The sequence below is a fragment of the Vollenhovia emeryi genome, unplaced genomic scaffold (assembly GCF_000949405.1).
Source record: "Vollenhovia emeryi isolate VEMERY1.0 unplaced genomic scaffold, V.emery_V1.0 DF939126.1, whole genome shotgun sequence".
Taxonomy (NCBI): Eukaryota; Metazoa; Arthropoda; class Insecta; order Hymenoptera; family Formicidae; genus Vollenhovia; species Vollenhovia emeryi.
Genome location: NW_011967240.1, coordinates 1,153,721 through 1,167,900, shown reverse-complemented (window position 1 = coordinate 1,167,900; position 14,180 = coordinate 1,153,721). Strand labels below are relative to the sequence as shown.

Here is a 14,180-nt window from a genome sequence, read left to right as displayed (position 1 = left end):
TTAACCAGAAAATGAAAAACCGGGCCTTAATGTTAGCCATGCCATAAACAAAGACGTCGCGAGATGCCCTGCGTCTGCCTACATTGGCAGTCTCTGTTTCAAACTTTACTGCTAGCTCTAAAATCTACCGTGCACGTGTACATACCATAGATCTTCAGCACTGGTAATGAATTTTGGAACAGAGCCATTATAAGGAGTTTTGATTCTCGAACTCACGTGGAATTGTTTGCATATGAAATGGACCATACTCCGTGTAGTGTGAGTGATTGTCCAAACGCTAGTCGCAAAATTCAATGCAATTCACGTGATCGTAAGTCTCTGAGATTTTATGTAAAGATAAAACTTTGACTTTTAATTCAATTAATTGTATTACAGATTAATTTGTGTCTTAACTAAGTTAAATTTTCAAAGCTGTTAACTTTAACTTAACTTAGTTAAGAAAAAAGATAACTTACCCAACCCTATCTGTAATTCGTGTGTATTTATTATAACATAATTTGCATGTAATTTTTGTATGTATAAGTAAACGCCGGTAAATCAGAATGGCGGAACAAACTGTGCTGAGGCTGTGCTTGAGTTTATCTTATTTGTGGACTCTCCGTAACGCTGTCGTAAATAATCGTATATGCTGAGTTTTTCAAGTGTACGAGAAATAGAAATATCTCGCGCCACTGGTTGCTTGACACGCGTGAACAGCGCTATCTAAACGGGAAATACCATTCGCGAGGCTTTTAATCGGTCATTAGAGGCACCATGTTTTCTAATCGATCTTGATATTTGCTATTTGGCTCCAGTCAGCCATATATTTCCGCTTTCGCGGCACATTGATTGTACGTAGAGATACTCCAACTTAGAGCGATCAATTTAAAGTGTCGATATCTCGCACGACACCGGATGTCAAGTTTCAATATAGCTGGATACTTTCTTGAAAAATATCAATGCCCTGCAATACTACTATAATGGACAATAACTGACGCTAAATGAAATAAAATTAAATTCGACGCTTAATGCAAAGGTAATATTGCGAAACGTCTCTTTTGCTCGCAGTACTAAATGGTTAAATATTTAACAATCGGTTTAAAAGTTAAAAGATAATTTTACGCATTTTAAATAATATCGTTGTTTAATTATATCGCTGGTCAGAGAACAGGCTGCACGGGCGATAATAAGATTTAATTGAGCATCCAGGAATCAGATAAGTGGAGCGACGAATCAATAATCAGCATGCTTGCGACGCTGCGGTTTACCGCAAGTTCTTTTTTCTTATTCTGCGATGAAAAATGCGGCTGCTGATTGGCATGCAACTGTTGTCATATGAGTTATCTCGCAAATGACAAGTAGCTTCTTTGTTTGAATAACGTTACACGCCTTGAATAAATTTTCTTCGATCAAGACACTCGTGGATTTTCTTATCACATTGCGAATCGTCTGATGTATTGACCTGTTGACACGTTTTGTTTTTCGTACATTTATTTACTCACACCGGTCGCAACCTCGATTAAACTTGCGTTACGTTTATAATAAAGTGCGCTGCGAGACGCGTGAAAGAGAAAAGGTAATACGTGCTCATAGAACAACGCTTTTTGCACAGAAATGAAACTTCGCTGGTTTCCTTACGCCTTTTGGACGGAGACGTGAGAGTGCAAGAAGCTATATACGGTCACAACTATACCCTGCGTGCCGAGATTTCACGCCCAGACGGTTCGTATCTTATATCCCATTCCGTCGTTTGCTTTTACGTCCGGACGATACGGACAAGTCCGTTAGCCGCGGTTTCTTCGTGAGATCTTGCCGTTCGAAGCACTGTTTCGTTGAACATTCAATTTGCAGGAATGTACGGGATTCGAGTCAAGAACTGCTTCGCCTTTAACAAGCTCAATTCCAGCGTACCGCTTATAGACGACAAAGGGTAAGGTCGTTACTTTGATATAAAGCGGATTAATTGATATGATTCCAACTGATAAGATTTATGTTAACAAATTTTGCGATCTTGTAAACTTATTCGCGCTACGAATAAATATTAAATGTTTGAATGCCATGGTTAAAATAGGCAAAAGTATTCGATAGTTTGTTAAACATCGCAAGGTTTATTTTCCATTGACGCTATTCTGTTATCAACTATCTATTACCAACACAGATCTACGATTTATTATCAACTTATTTTCAAGTGACAATAAAAGTGAACGGCTTCTTCTAGAAGTCATATTGAATACCATTTTCATTAAAACTTCTATTGCGAAGTTCCTTATTACGCAAAACGAGAAGGTCTCTGTTCTTTATAAGTTTCATTCTTTGCCGAAGCGGATTTCAAACTTCGAAGAGAGCAAAACGTCAAGTTGAGAGAAGTTTAAATTAATCTTAACTCTATTTTTTTGCTGGTCAAAGAGATTTATCTAGATAAGATTAAAAGCAAGATGCGCAGCTTACGATTATTGTGCGCTCCATAGCGTCGCTTTCACAATGGAAATGATCCGCTAATTGTGACTTGTTCTGATTGCAAAGCTGCCCCGTGAAAGTGCGAATGACGAAATTCATATACGATCGGAGCTCCGGTATAGCGGATGCCACATTGTTTTCCATGTTCCGGTTTGCTGACAGTTCAGAGGTGCATTTCCAATGCGACATCGCAGTGTGCAGAGGTAAAACTCATCCGGTGAATGATTTCCCATTAGCATCTCGTTACGAATGTGGGTTATAAAATGGCATTCAACTTTACGACTTGTTTTGTTGCGACATTACAGCAGATAGCGATTCTCGTTTATTTTATGAGGAATTGCTTTTTACATCCTAAATCGTAAAAGTTATGATCCCTTTCAAATAAAAGTTTTAACAATCAGCATCATGCTGATTTGGTTTCAGTGTCGCTCTGAACATAAAAATGGCATGCGAAACGTCTTGAAGCAAATATTCTCCCTTAATCTCAATGATGTTCATATTTTTTTGTTCTTCGTAAACTATCAGTACTTTTGTAAATTAACGCGACATGTTTCCGACCTATAATTATTGTATAATTAATCGAGAATATAAGCACTTGATCAGGAGGTTTTTCGTTGCGACGTAACGCAAGTAAACTTGGCGTGTTTAGGAAGCTGCGGTACCCCCGTATGCGAAGGAGACAAAGAAGAGCTGATCAAGGGTGGCTCCTCCACTAACGGACAAAGCGTTAGTGGTGAAGAAGGAGTGCTGCTTGCCGGAACGAGCGTTTTTGTTCTCCAACCAGGCGAAAAACAAGGTAAGCACAGTTCGAATTATAACTGTTATTGTTACTGTTATACATATTATCGTTATTCTTAATACATTCCATCTAGTTTTCTTCATCTTGCGTATAAGGAAAAGTAGAGCGTCAATTTCAAATTAACAAAATTCTTGATTCTCTTGTAGACTCGCGTTAGTTTCAATTTTACTTTTTCCTTTTAAGGAAAAGAATTTCTTTATCAATGCTAATAAAATATGAATGAAAATACAGAGTAAACTATATATTGCAAAAGAACATTTTTCAATATAGTTAATGAAGAAATGCTTAACAACTCGTAATTATATAGAAAGTATGCAGTGAAAGTAAATTTTTAATTATCTTTTTAGAGAAGTCGCGCTTTTCTAACCGGAAATCTGGTTGGTTTATATAAACAAAGTATTTCCTTATCGCAATTTGATAAAGAGATCGATGGAAATGATTAGAATAACGTCCACTGAAACTTCTTGGAGCATCTGCTCTTCTGTGCAGTTAACTTTGATAAGCTGTCGTGACGTGAAAAGTACGTAGCCATGTCGGGAATGTGTGCGGTCTTCTTCTTTCTTCGCTCCCTTATTGCTTCTCTTGCGTATGTGTCCCATTTATGTCTTCTTCCCGAGCGTCGCAAAATGGTTGCCTGTCGTCTCTCTTCGTCATCCTGACCTGCATTCGAATCGCTCCAACACGCAACTTGCCCAGGGCTGTCATCAAATTATAATGTATACTCAAGCTGGCATAAGTGATCTTATTCCGCTTATCACACTTCGTGCATTCTGGACGGAGTCCTTTTCGTTAGTCCATCCGGCGTACAGTCCCACGCTATAATTTCCACAACCAGTCATCAACGATGTCCTCTTGAACTGATGTTTTTAAATTAATTATATTATTATTATAGAAATAAACTGAATATTTCCTCTTATCCCGCTAGATCCTGTATAAAACGGAATAATGCAATTTTCAGCGCGAGAGATCAGAGGAATAACAGTATCGTTGAAACAGTTATAGTTGGAAACATTATCAAAAGTGGAATTTATCGTTGAAAAATTCTTGCATCACGCACGTATTTTGTGTTACTTTTAATTATCCCATTGGACCGTTTACTTACATATAACTTTCCTTTCATCAAATTGCTATTTGAACAGATGGAATTTCTATACTAATACTGTAATTGATGGTATTTCCATTACAACGCACGTGCAAACCTACAAATACATGAATGCTTACGCGATACGAAAATTACACAGTAATTTCTTCACATTTCCAGTTGTACAAACATTGTACGACGACGGCAGCGTGCACCCGCTGTGGCTTCTGTGGCTGGCGGTGGCACTCGGGATATTATTCCTCATCATGCTCATTATCAACATATTCCTGTGTTCGGCGATGACCTGTAGCTGCACCCGGACCGACATTATCGAGAAGGAGCCGTCAATCATTGAGGATTACGATCCGTACCGCAGCTGGCACGGTTCTCAATACGGGTCGAGGTTTGACTTAATTACCTCTCTAAAGCGAATCGCGTGACTTGCCGACAAAGTATCTCTATTAATTGCGTCAATGATATATGATTACGTATAACCGTGCAGCATCCACCATACGGCTTACTTAAGTGGCTCGAATCGATTGTTGATAAGCTAATGAAATTGCTGTCGGATTAAATGCAAATTCATTCATATACATGTGTGTGTGTAATATATATATATATTTTTTTAATACTTGATTAGAAAAAATTCGTTGCTCTCAGGCGAAACTGTTCGTGACCTTTTCTAAGTAAAATCATATTTAAACGTCGCAGAGTCACGATAACAGCAATTAATATCTTGCATTACACATCATGACGCATGCGATGGCGTGCCTGAACGAGAACCCTTCTTGTGTTCAGGTATTCGTTAAACGGGAAGCAAGGATACGCCTCCGGGGGATCCACCATGAATTCCACGAGGTCGATATCGACGAACAGCGATCACTACGCGATAGTGCACTCCCGACCAGGAAGTAGATACTCCGGTCCTGGACAGAAGCATCATCATCATCACAGAGGACCACCGTCCAACATCGGTTCACATTATTCCGGGAAGTGATGTTTCCATTAGCTTCATTTATCAAAAATTAGAACTCCATTGTTTTCATTAACGTTACTCTAATTAAACACAAATTTTATGTATATGCGTCGCTATGGCATTATCCCAACCGCATGAATGACAGGTAAACGTCGATTCCATCGTAAAACTGCCAAAACTGCCGATGCAACCTTAGAAGAATTTAAAATATATAAGAAATATAAAGTTAAAGTATTAAACGATATCAAACAATGTGTCAACACCTTTTCGATTACAAAGGATTATTTCGAGAATTGACTTACGCCATTTGCCGCCTTTGTGGCTGAATGTCAACTTACTACATTTCTACTTTGAGTTAACATAATCCAAAAAAAGAAACCGTTGCTTTAACATTAAGATATAATATAAATTAATAATAAGAAAATGTTACTAGATCAAGTTCGATATCACACAATGATCGTCAATTTCTTTTCGACAATCCGAAAATTTTGCGGCGAATGATGGCATTTGATGCCGGGTATTACACGTGTTTCACCGTTTTCCTCATGGAGACTCTTTTTAAACTTTTGCACTTGTTAATAATATCAACGACAATAAACACCTTGACAGATTCGGGAAACGCGGATTAAATATAATGAGATAAAATTTCCTACGAATAAGCACGATATAAAACGATACGTATTCACACATTGGTATTTTTATATTTAGCTTTATCATTCGCGAAATGATTCTCGTGCTTTAGACTGCGTATGTATCATAATATAATAGTCATAAGCATAGACACTAGAATTTACAAACTGTGCATTGATCTTATAAATAAGATATATTAGATAAATGCTTTTTGTACATAAATTCATTAATCTAAAAACACACGTGTCTTTTATTTCTGTCTGCACAAGTACCGTAATCCGAATTATGCGAAAGGTATCGATTGCAATTGATAATTTTTTTCCTAGAAGGAGCATGGTTGCTCCTCGTTTAGTTTATATAATAATCTAGCTATGAATTTTACATGTAGCCTCGGTTTATATCTCTTGCACGTTGTTATGTTCTTTTAACATCGTTTATGAAATATGCAGAACAATTTTTTATAATTACCGCAATGATTTCTAATATATTACTAGCTAGTCACATTCGAATTTATATTTTCTTGTTTCACGATATAGTCGACGACTATAATTTGTGAGGTATATATATATAATACATATATGGATAAAGTTATAACTTTTGCGGTGGTAATAATAATGTCGTAATATGCACCGAATGAGAACATCGTGAATGGTCACACATTAATGCTAATAATGATAATTCCTCTAACAAATCGTATCTCATTTGTGCGTTCTCGTTTTACCAGAAACATCTATTTTTCTACTTTCATACTCGACTCCTCTGTTGTGACCTTCTAACTTACCTTCTTATTTTAAGTGGGCGGGCTGTAACCACGTTCATCACATTTTTTTTTGCAAAATATGCTTATTACACCCACTCGGTGAAGTACAGTGGTTAACGTTGGACATTTGTAGAAATAGCTTAGAGTCTTTATGTGAGAATTGAGAAATAGGTTTGTGAAGTTTCTGCCAAAGAGACACGACGACGCTGGTATGTCTACAATGGAAATATTAAAATTATTAAATAGTATTTTTAAAAACGATTTTTTTATTATTAAAAATACATTTTTAGAATAAAATATGATTGAATAGTCCGCAGCAGTTGACTTGCATGCGCCTACACAAATGTAACGCTCGTTTAAATACTCCATATAAAACACAAAAACTCATATGCTTACAGATGGTAACTGACAATATTTATACGGGTTTAGTTACATGAATAATTACACGGGGACAAAGGAGAGAACTGATATTACTAGTTACGTGAATACTGGAAGTTGTTCAGTATTACAATATTTACAACGGTCGATGTACCTGCTCGAAAAATTAATCACAATAATGATAAGTAATTTTTTTTTCACTGTAACACTTTTAGTAAGATCGGAGATTCTGAAATTAACTAGACGACAATTTGTTTGAATGATTAAGACAAAATGTCCGTTTCGGATTCTTACCTTCAAAAACTGTGTCGATAGAAAAAGTTTTTCGGCGGAATCAATAAAGAATTATTCTAATTGCATCGGAAACTTTTGTAAAATTCTTTGCTGTAAAAATATTTAAACTGCACAGCCTAAGGAGTGCATGGTCTGAGAAATAAACATTTAATTTGTAAGACAGTAGTATTATCACGTATATAGTTATTTAGCTGCCCTCGAACGTTTGATTAGTACTTTGCGACTCTCTAAAAATATGCGAAGTAAACATAGCCTCGGTACCGAGGCATACATGACCTTTTCAAATAATACAATTGGCAATTATCGCAATCTTATAATACCTACAAATCAATTACAATAATTATCAGATTCATCATTAAAAGTGCCAAGTACAGATGTAGCAATTAATTTGATTGGCCATACGTAACAATACGAATATCATGATTATCACCGCACTGAAGATGAATTAGCTCTATTTAGTATCCTGCATTCCTCATTGAATGATGAATCATGATTGATCGCCAACGATGAAATCACTCTGCTCATCGCGGCGCCATGGAGTGAGCAATTTTAGATTCGTTTACGAGAAAACGCAGAATCAACTCGTAATACATTTAATTAAACGGCAGGTACGTTTCTCCTTGATATCTCTTTGAAACTATTTCCTATTAACAAGAAATGATTATAGTTTAAAAACACAGCGTATATTTGCTATCCCACAAAGCCGGTTTATCCGCGTCTTATTCAAATAGATGGACATATTGTCACAGTCTCCGAAGCCGACCGTCTCGACTAATAAGTATCGAAGATACAATCCTATCGCTCTCACATCGCGGATTCGCATTAGCTTCAGCACGGTCTCTAAATCGTGCTTCTTAATCCCAGGAACGTTCTCCTTTGCCGAGGCGAGAAAGCGAACGGCCGACTCGAGAAAGCAACAACAACGAACATTCTGCAAAACTCGTTAGTTCAATGCAAAAGGATTACGACTTTGAAAGAAAGGGTGACTTTTCAGTTGATATTTTTTCTCGGGGAGATTCTTTTAATTATCTTAGCTACTAACGGTTTGTGAAAAAATATCTCTATGTTAAATGGTTAATACTACTTTTCTATTTTTATTTTATTTTTATTATAATTGGAAACTCAACTTTCCGTCCCTAGGTAAGTACCAACTGAAAAATTCGGCTTCACGCTACATCCCTTTTGCATCGAGCCGACGAGTTATGTACGTTTCACAATTACGCTATTGAGTGTTTCGTCTCTTGGTGAGTCCTAACGAATGTATTTAGCGAAATATGGTATGTACCAGGGAAATTTTATTCTACACGTATAAGGCACGACGCACGCGCGTGTGCGATTATCTCGCGATATCTAAGAGTAAAGTTTCTGCATCTGCATATGACCGAACGGTGTAAGCGTTAATTGTGAGTTGCATATAAACGTATTTTCTATAGAAAATTGAGGCACCATGAATAAACGTACAGCTATTGTTGCGCCGTATATATGCGTAGCGCGATATATTAATAATAACGTGTCAGCCTGCATCTGTGCCTTCGCGACAGATCAATTTGCAATGTCGAAAGATAACGCGAACGGGAGGTGAAAGAATAAATAGCATGTTGATGTATCGATGTAGCCGCGAGAAGAACGCTAATCATTAATATTGCAATTTGTTACATGCTCGAGGTCTTTACGTAAAATTTCAATAATCGCGCCGATCTTGCCCCAATGCTTTCATTTAATTTTAAGCTGACAGAACAACAACGAAACGCGCGATTTCGGGCGGCACAAGCGCGAATTCACTTCCTAACTAAAAGACTGTTTTAGGAGCCTGGATCTGTCGAGGGAAACTCATCACCATATGTAATCACGATTAATCGCATGTTACAACTTCACAAAGTTATTGTATCCTGTTATCATTTCTGGCTCCGAGCTACGAACAACGTGAAGCGTATGACAACGTAGTCGCAAGGATGATTAAAATGATAGATCGATCAACGAAAATAAAATCAAACAATTTACAATTAATATTTAGAGTTAATTGTTATTAGCTTAAATAAATATTGTATTTCATACGTGAAAGAATAACTTTTATCTTTGTAAGTAATTGTTTCAAGGTTGATATAGTAGGGTTCTTAAATAATTTTGATAGTCGCGGATTCCGTGATCGTACAGATCCAGCCTTGGAAGGGCATCTTATCCAAGTGATAATCCTTCGCCTGGACCGCCATCACGGCTTCTCGGCGATGCCCCCCTTACGCTACGTACCCCGTTACTTCCACATTAATATCTCGTTAAGTATAGTGACTATTTCTACATTATTTACAGAGCGTTACAAACGTTAGCCAGTAACGTTTGTACGTTTCCCGCTGAGATGCTTCACTCGCCACATCGGCATTCGCGGATTCGTCGTGCGTATTGCGCAATAATTTACGGATAAGGCCTGTAACCAGTAGATATTTTTTAAACGTTTCTAGAAGACATGTCCAAATATTTCCCGCGATACGTTTTACAATGAAACAAATGGTCACGATTTTAGGATCGCGATTCGTAACCGGCGATAAATTCGTGACAAGCAAAAGTAACAAGGGTGACGCGTAATAGACATAGCATAAATGACAGTGATGGGTGAAGCATCTGGAACATAATAAATTATCAACCGCCAACATTACCTCTCAACGTTAAAGTCATTGTTACCTCTGAGAACGTTCGTCGTTTCGCGATGCCCAGCGGGGCGTCGATCGAACCTTTTGTTAACCCGTTGCCTCGCGAGTCTCCTCAACATCTGACTTCCCTCATCGTCTCGCGCGCTCCTAGCCACTCTCGCGGGGCAGCGGATCGACATCCGTCGGATTCCTCGCCCGTTCTCGAGCCGAGAGCACGCTCTCGAGAACGGCCGACGAGGTTGCATAGTTGAAAAAAAAAAGAAATCAATATTACAGGCTCTCTACTTTACAGGAATATGCTACAAGTATCGTATGGACTTTGGAGCGTCTCCCTCTCTCAGTTTTTGAGTTTGTCGCTCACGCATCAAAAGAACGACGCGTGATCCGACAGTGACAGCGGTGGCGTGATGGGCGGCAAGTGGTTACCGCAGGTCGGGAAGTTCGGCGGTACTGGCGGCAGATCCCCGTGCGTTCCGACGTGCAGAATCAGATTCATGCCGACGAGTATGTGGAACAGGAAGTGACAGTGGAACAGCCAGTATCCTACAAAGAAACTCGATGTTAATTTATGCGTATGATATTAAAGTAATAATTGATGTTGATCACGACGATTATTTTACACTACAATGTGGTGATACAATTTAGTCAAAGTAATAATGGTTAATTTTAGTACCGCAGTTAACGAGAGCAGTAATTATTGATTTTATCGTTTGAAATTTGCAGAATTACAATTATAATAATTGATCCGATTAATGTCACGGTTAATCTTGTTAGCTTCGCAAATGTAGAGCAATAATTTCGTTCGGTTTAAACCGCAACATTTTATCATGCAATATAATCTACTTCAAGCATCGCAAATGTCTTTTGTATCGAAACGCAATTGATTTTCGTTGGACAAAAATAGTTTTGCTGATAGCTTTTATTATCAAATGTCTATTTGCGAAAATTCATCTCTAAAATGGCCAAGTCGGTACGAAGTTGACTGGACTTTGGAGTATAACTGGACAAAACTCACAACAGAGGTAGGTCAGCGCATGCAGATGTGCCGTGCAAACTTTCGTAATTATGCGAGCGAGCCACGAACGGAAGCTGTTTGCATCTCATCGGAGACTATCGCGCGAAAAGTTTTCAATTGTCCTTGTTAACTTACCCGGATTGTTCGCGCGGAAGCGGAAGATGACGTAACCGTTGTTGGGAACAGCGATGGTGTCCTTAGCGGGTGGCAGGTCGAACTGTCTGTGCAGGAGACCTCGCTTATCAAGATCGAGGGCGTGCTTCAAATTGATCTTCTTCACGTTCCTATCGGGAGAACGGCCGATACCGATGATGTTGAACGCGTATCCGTGCAAGTGGAAGGGATGCGACAGGTTGGGCTGTTGGACTGTAATCGGAAAAACACGATTACGTAGTTTTATAAGATTAATATAATTGAAACAAATTTGCTTCACGATCGAGAAAATGGTGCTGTGATGAAAACGAATTTCTAGGACTGTTGTAATAATATAAAAATATAAAATTTGAAAATTTTACGTGTTTTCTCTTAGCGCAATTCCTTTGATGTGTATCTTTTCATTCAATGCCGGAATAGTCTGCGTGAAGACAGCGAGTGTAGTAATCATAGCGAAAGCGACGTACATACCTTCGTCTACGAGGACCACCTCGACAACCGCGTTATGCGGAATGTCAACCTGATGCGTACACATACAGTTAGCGCCGCAATCAGCCGGTCTATTATCACCATTACAGAATTGTTCAGGTGGGATGTCGTCGATCTGAGAGAGCGGAGGCGCCGGCGGGAACGAGAACGAGATTTCGTCCACGAGAGAAATTACGTGGTCACCGGTCGGCGCAACTGCGAACACATCGAAATTATACAGTGTTTATTTCCCGTATATTAAATCAATGTCAAATGTGTTAACTCTAAAACGAAACAACGTTAAAGTTGCGTATCACAAATAGTTATATATTTTTTGTTAAGGAAACTTAAAAATCTTAAATTAAATATGTGCGACTGCAAAATGCGACGGTGGTTCCAGAACACTACATACGTTTTGATATTACAAACACAAAGTGATTTGTGCTTTATTGAACTTGTTATATCAAGTTTAATTGTCTCGAAGAAAAGATACCGTTATTCGCGAATGTATTTCGTGAAGAATCTAACAGCGAAGTATCCCGCGTAATTCGTGTAGCTTCAGTAATAGCATGATGTTGCAAGCAACGCGTGTCTGGATTGTATCCCTTTTCAAAAGAGCGCGTATTTCTAAGAAAGCCTAAGAAGTGTGTAGTGTCTACGCCAATCATCGTGTGATGCGTTTACTTCCTTTTTGCGAATTAAAATAGTTATTAGCGCTCTATTACCGAGGAAGGGATTGTAGGTCTGTGGCTGGAAGAGCTCTTCTGGTCTGTAGAACAGGAAGCGGAACGGCAGGAAGATCTTCACGTCAGGGCGTTGCTGCAGAATGCCCTTATCGATGCCGCGGGCATTCTTCAGTTGGCTCACGCAAATCGCATCCTCGCGCGGTCGGCCGCAAATGGCATCCAGAGGATTCAGGACCTGAAGAAAAGAGATGCTTGAAAGTTCGCCCTTTGTATGCGTCTTGATCTTTGTTAATTTATTAAGAGGCATCTAATCTAAATCATAATTTATAATTATTTAATAGATTTCTTAATAAAAATGTTTACGACTTTTCACCGATTTCAATTTAATTTCAGTTTGTTAGAATTGTTTCCTCCTATATTATAATATTTTTTAATGTTCAACACACATCTTTCCTTCCGTATCTGATATGGACTAGGAAGTTCTCTATTGTATCGTTTGAAGATAATATTCAAATCTTTTTCTATTATGTTTTGTTCATGTACAAGTTACATTAAAATTGATATCTGAATTGAAAGCGTACAGATAGTATTTAAATTTAAATAAAAAGAATATAGTTTATTTTTTAGAGCTATGTAAAGCTACTTTACTTGTCTCATTCGCACAGATGGCAGTGCGTGCTGAGATAAGATTTCCTAAGATCACAGAAATTGGATGTTGATGAATTTTATGTGATAACTTTAATTTTGTCCTTAATTTATGTCAAATAAAGAGCTGTATGACACGTGCAGCTTTGATAATTTTTTAAGCAGAAAATAAAATGTATATACTTACAACGCCTTGAGGAAGACCAAAGTCGTATGAAGGTGGTTGAGTACTTGGTTGATAAGGACCACGAGCATATCGCAGAATAGCCAACTGCTGCGCTCGTTGAATTCCGCATTCTCCGAGAGAACGAAGTTGAATCCAATAAGCGCCGACAGGCTGATCGGCGTTTATGACGAAATCGTAACGTTCGCCTAAGAGAGAATGTAAAACTGTATACGGCACTTGGCGCAGGATGACAATGGCATCAACTTTTGATCAGCCTTGTGAAGAACGCACGATTAAAGCGCTGTTTGTGTTCAATAAAATCTAACAGACAAATAATCTTTTTCGATATAATTTTTTAAATCTAACATTTACGTGTTTGATTCAACGTGTTTAACTTGCCAAATGACATTTTAAACTTATTATTTGACTTGTACAATTATAGCATGTTTCATCACGCTGCAGTTTCTTTATAATCTTTAACAGTTTTAATATCGAAATATTCATTATTTTTTTAATAGTAATATTTTTGCTTGTCTCGTTATAACTAATTTATTCGATAATTCTTTAACTTTAGTAAAAAGATTATAATGAATTTGGATGAGTTGTTTTACCTGAGAATGAAATTATAGTGTTCACTTGTACTGGGTGCACTGCTTCACCGTCGGTAGCGATAATTGTGAGAGAGTGACCCTCGACTGAAATTTGTGAGGGGCATACTGACCCGTAGGAATTAATTAATCGGAATCGATAACGGCGGCCTTGAGTTATCGTGAACACTTCGAGAGGCGTGTTTGTCATGAAACCAGTGTTAGGATCCTAGAATAATGAAAAGCTATTGATGCACCAAAATATTAGAAAATAAAGAAATATCAGTTCAGTGATTATAAATTAATTTTTTGCAATAATAATTCACATGTTGCGCGAAATGTCTGAAGAATATTAATTTTCATTCGCAATTTATATTCGGAATCTGATTTGTCAAGGTTCCTATCCTAAATTGTAAATTGAAACGTGCTTGTCTAATGATGTTAGATAACACTGTTCTCTG

At 37.9% G+C, this 14,180-nt stretch overlaps 2 protein-coding genes across 4 annotated transcripts in view; one reads left to right on the top strand and one right to left on the bottom strand.

Moving 5' to 3' along the window:
* LOC105568982 overlaps positions 1 to 6,162 on the top strand; it is a 32,571-nt gene extending 26,409 nt beyond the window's left edge. The window contains exons 4-9 of one of the 2 annotated variants that reach the window (XM_012025087.1): positions 1,592 to 1,701; positions 1,831 to 1,909; positions 2,503 to 2,639; positions 3,086 to 3,232; positions 4,497 to 4,713; positions 5,115 to 6,162. In XM_012025087.1, coding sequence (XP_011880477.1) covers positions 1,592 to 1,701; positions 1,831 to 1,909; positions 2,503 to 2,639; positions 3,086 to 3,232; positions 4,497 to 4,713; positions 5,115 to 5,313 — 889 coding nt within the window. In that variant the 3' untranslated portion in view covers positions 5,314 to 6,162. Of the gene's footprint in view, positions 1 to 1,591; positions 1,702 to 1,830; positions 1,910 to 2,502; positions 2,640 to 3,085; positions 3,233 to 4,496; positions 4,720 to 5,114 lie in introns of both variants that reach the window. The other variant, XM_012025086.1, reaches the window with a different exon arrangement.
* A 768-nt stretch (positions 6,163 to 6,930) lies between these two features.
* Positions 6,931 to 14,180, bottom strand: part of LOC105568981 (laccase-5-like) — a 115,925-nt gene continuing 108,675 nt past the window's right edge. For both annotated transcript variants that reach the window (XM_012025085.1, XM_012025084.1), the window contains 6 exons: positions 13,744 to 13,948; positions 13,154 to 13,338; positions 12,361 to 12,556; positions 11,639 to 11,851; positions 11,150 to 11,380; positions 6,931 to 10,542 (listed from right to left, as the gene is read on the bottom strand). In XM_012025085.1, coding sequence (XP_011880475.1) covers positions 10,364 to 10,542; positions 11,150 to 11,380; positions 11,639 to 11,851; positions 12,361 to 12,556; positions 13,154 to 13,338; positions 13,744 to 13,948 — 1,209 coding nt within the window. In that variant the 3' untranslated portion in view covers positions 6,931 to 10,363. The remainder of the gene's footprint in view (positions 10,543 to 11,149; positions 11,381 to 11,638; positions 11,852 to 12,360; positions 12,557 to 13,153; positions 13,339 to 13,743; positions 13,949 to 14,180) is intronic.